Genomic DNA, 10,068 nt, shown 5'->3' on the forward strand with positions numbered 1-10,068 from the left:
TAATCACCTCATATTCATATGAAAAGTGGACAGTAAGAAAGTCTAGAGAAGAATTGATGCATATGAGTTGTGGTGTTGACGAAGAATATCGAAAGTTCCATGGATTACCAAAGACCAAACCAATCTGTCTTAGAAGAAGTACAGCCAGAATGTAGAATGTTCCTTTGAAGTCAGGATGACAGACTGTGGGACATTTTCTGGACAGGTTATCTATCAGTAGGGACCAGTCCTTAGAAAAGGACACCATGCCTTGTAAAGTATAGGGTCAGGGAAAAAAAGGAAGATCCTCATTGAGATGGATGCAACAGTGGGCTCAAGCAAAGTAATAATTGTGAGAATGGCGCAGAACTAGGCAATGTTTTTTTCTGTTGTGTGTGGGGTTACTTTGTGTCTGAGCCATCTTGATAGCCTGTAGTAAACACAAACATGTTAAATTTTATCCAGGGCCCAGTATTGTTTGAAGCTATCTGAAGAAGGTTGCAAATAGTTAATGTGTAGCCGACCTAATTTGAAAGATAGTCATTGTTCTTGAGTTGATTCTGACTTACAGTTACCCTATATAGGGTTTCCGAGACTATAGATCTTTCTGGGAGTAGGCAGACTCATAATTGTCTGTAGGAGTGACTGGTGGATTTGAATTGTTGACCTTGCAGAATAATAACAGGAATCCTTAAGGGATACAGTTTAAAACACCACACACATGTAGAATCAGATCAGATAAGATGGAAGTATGGCTTGGGGGAATCAACCCGTCAGAATTAGTACAACATTATGTGGCCATACAAGAAACAGAAACTTTGAAGAACTTTAGTCAAGTCAAATATAGTAGTCATGGGCTATAGTGTTAATATTTGCCTAGCTGGAGAGCAGTGATTGGTTCTTTTTATCTCTGTTTGCATAAGATGAAAGTAATCTTTTTATAAGTGGTAGGAAAATAATATTACTATATTTGTCTTTTTATATATTTAGTCCCTAGTTTGACAGTTTAAAAAATTATTTCAGTTATCATAGAACATAATAGCTTTTTCAAATTGAATTTTGTATTGTTTATGTTAGAATGTCATGAGGTAATTTAAATACAATAAGATATAAAACAGAGTAAGTTTTGTAGCCTTTTCAGAGTAGAAAGCCTAATTGGTAGCCAAGAATATGATAGTTGTGGTGGTAGTATTGAAGAGAAGTTAGGAGAGTACTGCTGTTTAGTACAGAAATTTAACATTTTCTTCAGATGTTCTATATTGCTAGTTTCTAGCCTGTGTCCTCAACACCAAAGATAAAGCAATTAAGTGGTTCATTATTATCAGATAATCCACTGGGTGTATCTATTCATTTTATGAAAGCTCTTCAAACCATGTATACAGCAATTATTTTTTTTTTTTAAATACCTATCTTGAGCACTTTGTAAATGTGTCATATGAAGCTATAAGTTACACTTAACTAAGTTTCTCCCCTTTTTTCAGGTTGTTAAAGGAAATGGGCTGGCAGGAAGATAGTGAAAATGATGAAACATGTGCTCCCTTAACTGAGGATGAAATGAGAGAATTTCAAGTTATTAGTGAACAGGTAAGAAAACTGGAGTCTTTGAACTATGTTTTTAAGACTACTTTTTCTTACTCAGAACAACAATATATTCCTTTTTGTAAAAATGGTATTTTATATAGGAATTTAAGGAGCTCCGGTTGTCATGAGTCGCAACCGACCTCATGGCACATAACCACCACTGGTAGTGGAGTAATTAAAAGTTTGGCTGTTAACATCAAGGTCTGCAGTTCTAAGTCACCAGCTGTTCTGTGGGAGTAAGATGAGGCTTTCTGGCCCATAAAGATATGCAGCCTTGGAAGCACTATACAGGGTCACTATGGGTTGGAACCAACTCTGTGGCACACCTCTACCACCACCACCATGTAGGAACTTATTAAACATCACACTCTAGGTCAGATTGCCTTTGTTTTAAACAGCCAGCACTGATGACTTTTTTAAAACTTATTACGTGCCAACGAGTTGGTTCCACTCATAGCCACCCTGTACAGGGTTTCTGAGGAACAGCTGGTAGGTTTGAACTGCCAAGCTTTTGGTCCAGTGGATTATCCTGCAGCGCCACACCAGGACTCCTCTTTAAACTTACAAATGTGTTGTTATTATTAGGAATTAGTATTGTAAACAATGTCACTTAAGGTTTCTCGTTCTCCAGAACACATTCTTTTGTTTTTTTGCATGGGGTAAATAGTAGAGGTCATCAATGGCTTCCTAGACAGCTTATCTGTTGCATTTCTTTATACAAGAGTATTTCCTTTTCTGAAGCATTTTTTATGGCCCCATAGTTTCTGTTTTGAAAGAGTATGAAGAAATATTTGCTAGAGCATTACATTTATTAGATTATATTTTAAAATTCATTAGAGGTTTTTCTTTCTTCTGGTCATGTGGAAAAGTAATATATAGTTCATTTAAAATTTCTGAATAAAAAATTAAAATTAGGATAACCAAATCTATTGTGTTATGAAGTTACCATAACTAATTTTTTCAGACTTCATTTACAACACTTGAAATGTACCCTGAAATCACAATATCTGTGTAAAAATTAATTCCATATGATGAGAAGCAATAAAAAAACTTAGTTTTTACAATATAATTTTGAACCGAGCTGTGGTTAATAGTTACCATGTATAATTTATATACATGAAGTAAAATTTCCAAAAGTGTACAGTTAATGAATGAGTTTTGACACATTTATGTAATTGTGTAACCACAATATTAACCAAGATCTAGAAACATTTTCATCATTTCACAAAATTCCCTTTATATCCTTTCATCTCCAGCTTTGCCTCCTGGTAATCACTGATCTGTTTCCTATCCGATAGTTTTGCCTTTCTGGAAGATTTCATAAATTTTCACAAAAGGAGCCTTATTGTGCCCTGGGAGAGAACAATTTTGAGGTCAAGGCTAATAGCATATTTCTAAAAAAAAAAAAAAAAAAAAAAAACTCAAGCGAACATCTTTCCAAATTATTGAAGTTTCGTAGCAAGTTTGCATAACGCACATTTTTAGATGGATAATGTATTTAAAGAACTATTGGGAAGATGAGCCTAGAGAAGAAGAATGAAGAAACTGATAGAAGATGACTGCGTTGGTGTGATGGCTCCTGAAGTTAGGGTCTCACATGGTTCTGCTTTTTCAATATTAGGGGAACATCTTGGTCTCAGCTTTTGGCTCAATAGGTACCAATAGCAATGAACAGTAATCAGCTATTTCAAAGAACTGGTCTTCCCATCTTTCTTTCAAGGAAGATCAAAGCTAATGCTGAGTCTTGGATTTACCAATATTACCTTACCAGAGAGTAAGGTCCATTAAAAACAGTGACTGATGAAGGGGTTATGATGGGCCAGCTACGGTCAAGTTAGAGTGGTCGGTTCAGGACTTCCATGGGAGTAGTATTGATAGATTTTTCTCGAGGACACAGAATAATCATGAGGGTTTATGAAGAAGATTTAAGAAAATAGAAAACTCCATTTGGTTAGTAAAAGGCCAGAAAACTTGCACAAATAAAACTTTTTCCCCCTCAGGACACAGCACCTACTGTTTTTTTGTAGCATAGCAAGGCCTGTTCTATGAGAATTTGTTGGGAAACGTTTACCCTATCCATCCTTACTGATCTTGCCCTGTCAGATTTCTTTTTGTTCCTCAAACTCAAAGAATATTGAAAAACACAATTTGAGTCCCTCAAGGATGTTAACCGACCGTTTTGATGTGATGTAAAATGAAGAGTGCAGAATTTTGCGGGGACCAGTTGTTGTTATGTGCCATCGAGTCGATTATGACCCATAGCGACCCTGTATAGGGTTTCCGAGGAATAGCTGGTGAATTTGAACTGCTGCCGATCTTGCAGTTCAGATGGCTTTGCAGACTGGCGTATTAACCCACAGCGCCACACCAGGACTCCATTAGAGACATGGAAACAAAACTCTCAAAAGTTAGACTGAAATGTCACATTCTTAAAGAAAATTTTTTGTATTTTAATATAGGCTTTTATCATTTTTAGCAATACTTTTTGACTTAGCTTTGTATAGTAGGAAAACAGTAGAGGAGGGACTGATTTCAGGAACCTTTTTGTTTTTGTTTAAAACATGGTAAGTAAATTAGAACTATCTAAGTATCTAATTGGGGTAGTCCAGACATTTAGATATATAACTTTGATACTTGAACGAAATCAAGGCTTGAGACTTAACATTTGATTTTTATTGAAATTCTCCATAGTTGATTTCAAACTGCAGAATGACTTAGTGGGATTTGCTGATGTTTGAGGCAAAGGCAGAACTTTGAGGTGTAGAAAAGGTATACCTTTAAAAGAAGGAGAGGTAAATTTTTCTAATCTTTGTGTGTGAGAACACCTGAGATCGAGGCATGGCTTGTATTTTTCTCAGTAAAGATGGTGGAGTCCTTTGCTCAAAATGAAGTAACATTGACAAATTTTAGAATTTAAGCAATGTAGAAAAGAAAGCATGTTAAGGAATTAGGACATAAGGAGGTGAAAGAAAGGGGAAAATTATTATCACTACTAATAAGATATATGTTGGAAGGGTCTCTTTAGGTTTGGACAAATAACTCCAAGTTATTTTTGTTGTTCATTGATTGAAGTACCCTTTCAAAATATTAGATCTTTATACAGTTCTAACCTTAAATTGTACATTTAAACATTTTGATGAAAATTACCAGTCTCAGTTTCATGAAATATGAAAATCCATAGATTATGAAAGTGTATGTTCTCATTATTATTCTAACTTTATTTTGTATTTTTACGTTATTACCATTTAGGCTAATTATCTTGCCTGACCTTTCCCCTGATACATTATCTTTTGACCCTGTTTTTATTTATTATTACTATGCTGTTTTTGTTGTATACTGTTGTGTCAGTTCCAACTCATAGCAGCAATACTATATGACAGAGTAGAGCTGCGGCATAGGGGGTTACTAGGCTGAACTCTTTATGAGAGCTGAATGCCAGCACTTTTCTTCCTTGGAGCTGCTTATGGTTCCTTATGACCGAGCTAACTCTTTAAGCTCTGGTATGGTGATGTGTAGCATAAGCACTGGACTGGTAATTGTAGGGTCAGCAATTCAAACCCACCAGCCACTCAAAAATCCTATAATTGCTATGAATTGAAACCAACTCAGTGGCACACACAATATGTCCTTACTGTGTAGATTTTTTTTCTTTTCAGAAATAGAAGACTTTGTTTTCTAGTATCTTAACCTCTGTGGTTAATAAAACAAGTCTTTTCTTTCTTTGTTTTTTAAGTTGATATTCCTCATTCTACTGAGTGTGAGTGACTAAATTAGATTGTGGGTATGTTGATGAATTAGGTCAGAAAAATAAAATTACATATGTAGTTTATTGGTGCTGATGATACTGTTCAACATCTTGAAGGCATTTTTTCCTAATTTTCACCAAAAGGAAATAAACATGTAGGGAAGTTTACTACCTTAACCAAGAACAGAATTAATGTTTCAAATCTAGGCCTGTTTAGATCCAAAATCTGTTCTCTTTCTAGTATTCTGCTATTACATCACATTCATTTTTCTTTTTGTGCTTTTATAGATGAACAGAGAAATGCTGTTCTCCCAAAATAAATGACTTATTTTTACAGGTTATTTTATTAGCTCAGTTGGCTCAGTTACCTCTACTTGTTCTACCTACCTGGTTTATTTTCACAAATTATATTATAACTGTGGAATATTAAGGTAGAATACAAATTTATTTCTATTATATTACTGGTTACACTTACTTTTTATAGTATTCTTGATTTGTATTTGCTATAATTTGCTGCTCTTGAGAGGAAGTTATTTGATTACTGATTTTTGACGTTTCAGTTACAGAAGAATGGTCTGAGAAAAAATGGCGTTTTGAAAAATGGCCTGATCTGTGACTTCAAGTTTGGACCCTGGAAAAACAGCACTTTCAAACCCACTATTGAGAATGATGACACAGAAACAAGTAGCAGTGACACATCAGATGACGATGATATGTGAAGGATTTCCTAACAGCTTTAGAAATATTAGTGTGATACATCTCTCATACAGTTTGGGGTGAATTGTAAAAATGAAGAACTATAATTTATGTAGTAAAATACCCCATTAGAAGATGATTTTTGGGGGACTTCAATATGAAGAAAACCAAGAATGTTGTGTTGGGCTGTGTTGAACATTATTTCTTTGTAAATGAATGTTGTAGAAATGAGGACTTTGGTTGATCCAACATTGACTTTCTTCATCACTGCAGCATTTCTCTGACTAGCAATGTGACGATGTAACAAATGAGATTTTCTCATTTAATAATAAAAAAATGTGTAATGTTTTGCAAAGCTTCTGTCTTAAAATGTCCAGGTCTTAATGGGGTGGGGGGAAAGGCAGCTTACACTGTTTTGCTTGCAGAGTCCTATCTTTATAGTATAGTGGAAATCCTCAAGTCCACTTTGTGCCCACCCCCAAACAAGGACAATGTAGCATGTTGGCTAAAACTGGAGAAAAGTGCACTAAACCGTTAATTTCCTGAACTCAGCTGTTGTACTAGTCACCTTTTAAAACATGAATTGCTCTTTAGCTATTCGTAGTGCAGTAAATGTCACAGGAAAGACTTGCCACACTTTCTTCCAAATTTAAGAAATGATTTTCAAGAGCTTTATTTGGGTATGTTATCAGACCAGGATTTCCAGAGTTGGTGGAAAAAAGTCTTTGGGAAAAACTTATTTTGATAAATTATTACACTTGCAGAAAAACTGATCACAATGACTGGATCTGTCCACAACATGGAAAATAAAACTGGATTTTCAGAATATTGTCTTTCTTTGTAGTCTTCAAAGTACTGGACTCCAAATACAACATGCCCTGCTCATTTATTGAAACTAAGTATACTTTCTTTCTGAGTTTAGAAAATGTTCCATGGGAAGCACCCTTATTGTCAGCTACTTTGACAAGTTTACTGAATGAAGGTTTACTTTATTTTGATTTGCACATTAATTTTGGGATCCGTTTTAATGATGACTGGAAAAATATCTGACCCTGTGTATTTCTGTTTGCTAGTTTGTTTTCCTTTGGTTGCTTTCAGTTGCCCTATCTTATTTCCTTGTTTAAATAGAAAACTAACTCAAAACAGCATAATACTAGAGCAAAAAATGGAGGTTTTATGTCAGATGGTTCTAAGAGTTTATTTTGTTAAATTGTGTTTCATAGACTGCAGTACTTTTGCTATTCTCACTTCATCTCTACCTAACTCCACAGTTTTCAGCAGGAACCAAGCTTTTTTTTGGTGTTACTAACATTGGTAGTGATGGAGAAATTACAACAAAAACCACATGCCTGCACAAAACTTTCGAGGTTGAATTAGTGATAACAAAGTATTAAAAAACGTAAACAGCACAATTCTTTTTAATAATATGAAGTTAAATGTAGCAACAGCCACAGGAGATGCTAAGCAGTTTTAACAAAGTTCAGCAGCAGTTCAGCGAAATCTATCAGATGCAAACTTGTATTTGCTGAAACCGGCTAAAAAGGGATCTGAGAAATGTGGTTTATGACTTCAGTTTAACAATTGTAAAAATCTTAACCATATTCTGGTTTCTAAATAACTTTCATGAGAAAATGAAATTTTTATTTTCAGGTAATTTCTGCCTTAATTCTGTTTGCCAGTAGTTAACTATTGTTTTTTTTTATTATTATTATTTTGTTTTCATTAGTGCCATTGAGTCAGTTCCGACTCATAACGACCCTGTATCGGGTTTCCAAAGAGAGCTTGGTGAGCTTGAACCATCAACCTGGTATGGTGAGTTAATGCTCTGGACTGCAAAAGTCAGTTTGAACTGCAAAGTTGGCAGTTCAAGCTCACCAGCTGCTCCTTGGAAACCCTATACAAGGTCGCTAAGAATCTGAACCGACCGGATGGCAGCACTTAACAACAACTATTGTTTATTGTGTTTTCACATACTGTGATGGGGAAATGTATCAGTAGTTTTATTTTTATGAATATTTTTAGAGTGCAGTTGTATGGTCAAGGAGCTCTGGTACTGTAGTGATTATGAGCTGGGCTGCTAAACTCAAGGTCCACAGTTCGAAACTATGAGCCATTTGACAGGAGAAAAATGAGACTTCCTGCTCCCATAAATTTTTACAGCCTCGGAAACCCTATGCAGGGTCGCCATGAATTGGAACCAACTCCACGGCATACTACCACCACCACCACGGTTGTGTGGTTAGTCAATAGTAAATGATAGATTTAATGAATTTGGTTCCAGAGGGATAAAGCCATATATAAACATGTAACTTAAGAAACTGTTAAATTTTAGTGGGCACTGTCCTGGTGTGTTGCTGTGAGTTAATGCGCCAGACTACAAAGCCGTTTGAACTATAAGCCATAGAGGGTTGGGGAAAAGGAAAACATAATTTTGGCTGTTCAAACTTAGTTTTTCTGAAGCAAATTGTTTTTTTGTTTGTTTTAATAGGTTTATGTTGTAATATAAATTTACATGCAATAAACTACACATATGGGGCATATACCTGTGAAACTATTGCTATAATCAAGGTAGTTAACGTATCAAACCCTCCAGATTCCCTGGTGCTTCTTTGTAATCCTTTCTGTTCTTTTTATTTTGGAAAAATACAATTAATGAGCAAAAATCTCATGGCAGTAGATTTGATACAGCATTTCAAAAATTGTATTATATTTAAGAATAGTACAATAATTCACATAAATACATTTCTACTGAAGATGTAAACTTAAAAGTGTTAACATCAGGTTTGTATTAAATATTGAAGTTCAGTATGTTGAAGGATCTGATAAGAAACATTTTCGTCCTTTTTTGCTGGAATTGTTTTTATGTGTACTGTGCTAGTATTATAGTATGACGACATAAACAAATTTATTTAGGAATGTAATAAATTGGTAGTTAACAGAAAATCATAATCTGCCCCATTTCCGTAGTCTAACATCAGATTCTACTTGACTTCTCCATTATCTACTTACAAAGTTTATAAAACTTATATTAGGATGTGTTTTATTTCAAAGTGTGTGTCCTGGCATATGATTTAGAAGTAGTTCTAGATTTTAAAAGGCACATAATGTGACATTTTTCTACAAAGTCGCATTTTATTTAGGCTTACACGATAAAATTAGGGATATATTGCTAGACTTACTTGATGGTGTGTCTTTTGCTTTCAGACAGTTGCTTTCTCTTTTATGTGCTCTGAGTTTTCCTAAACGGTGAGAAGAATGCATTCATTTAAAGTGATAGTAAAATCTCTACAATGCTGCAGATATGCTTCAATTCTGCTACTCATTACTACCAGCTGTAGGACTGAATGCTAGGGTTTATAAAAATGGAAGGACTCCAGGAAGAGCTGTAATTTTTAAAAATACTTAATGAAGGGACACTTCGTTGTACTCTGCATGTACGAGTAGAACACAAGCTCGCCATTAGTTGGAATTAGTAGTAGCCAACGACAGGAGACACAGGGCCCTGAAAAGTTTGCAGTTCAGGTTTTGATTCAATTTTGTGATCATCTATTTTTATTTACTTTTGAGAGACACCTGTGCTGTTAATCACTTGCTGACAATTTATCCTGAGAGTTTATCTACCCTTATATAGTATTTGTTTTGTAGAAACCTAATCTGGCACAATGATTAAAGTTTAGAATGTGTCAAATGTTTACATCTGTCATACTGTGGCATATTCCTGTGGCTGTTCTAACTTGCTGTAAATGAAAACACACAGGTGTTGGTCCCTAATTTTTCTATACTCTGGAACCACTTAGGCGTTTCAGAAAATAACTCATGTCCCACCCCCAGAGATTGCTATTTAATTAGACCAGGGTATGGCCTGGACTTCTTAAATTTTTTTAAAAATCCTCAGATGACTACTGTAGAAACCAAACCCACTGCTGTTTAGTCGGTACTGCCTCACAGTAACCCTGTAGGGCAGAGTAGAGCTGCCCTTTAGTTTCCGAGGCTATAAATTTTTACAGGATCTGACAACCTCATCTTTTTTGGTGGAAAAACTGGTGAGCTTGGACAACTGGCCTTTT

The 10,068-nt window shown here is 35.2% G+C and overlaps 1 protein-coding gene across 5 annotated transcripts in view; it reads left to right on the top strand.

Annotated features, from left to right (window-relative positions):
• The window catches only part of LOC102834402 (vasculin-like), a 133,366-nt gene extending 126,893 nt beyond the window's left edge, over positions 1 to 6,473 (top strand). For 3 of the 5 annotated variants that reach the window (XM_006875334.1, XM_006875335.1, XM_006875332.1), the window contains exons 10-11: positions 1,461 to 1,563; positions 5,866 to 6,024. In XM_006875334.1, the coding sequence (XP_006875396.1) occupies positions 1,461 to 1,563; positions 5,866 to 6,024 (262 nt within the window). Of the gene's footprint in view, positions 1 to 1,460; positions 1,564 to 5,865 lie in introns of all 5 variants that reach the window. The other 2 variants (XM_006875333.1, XM_006875336.1) reach the window with 1 other exon arrangement.
• Positions 6,474 to 10,068: the final 3,595 nt, after the last annotated feature.

Source organism: Chrysochloris asiatica, unplaced genomic scaffold, assembly GCF_000296735.1.
Source record: "Chrysochloris asiatica unplaced genomic scaffold, ChrAsi1.0 scaffold00320, whole genome shotgun sequence".
Lineage (NCBI taxonomy): Eukaryota > Metazoa > Chordata > Mammalia > Afrosoricida > Chrysochloridae > Chrysochloris > Chrysochloris asiatica.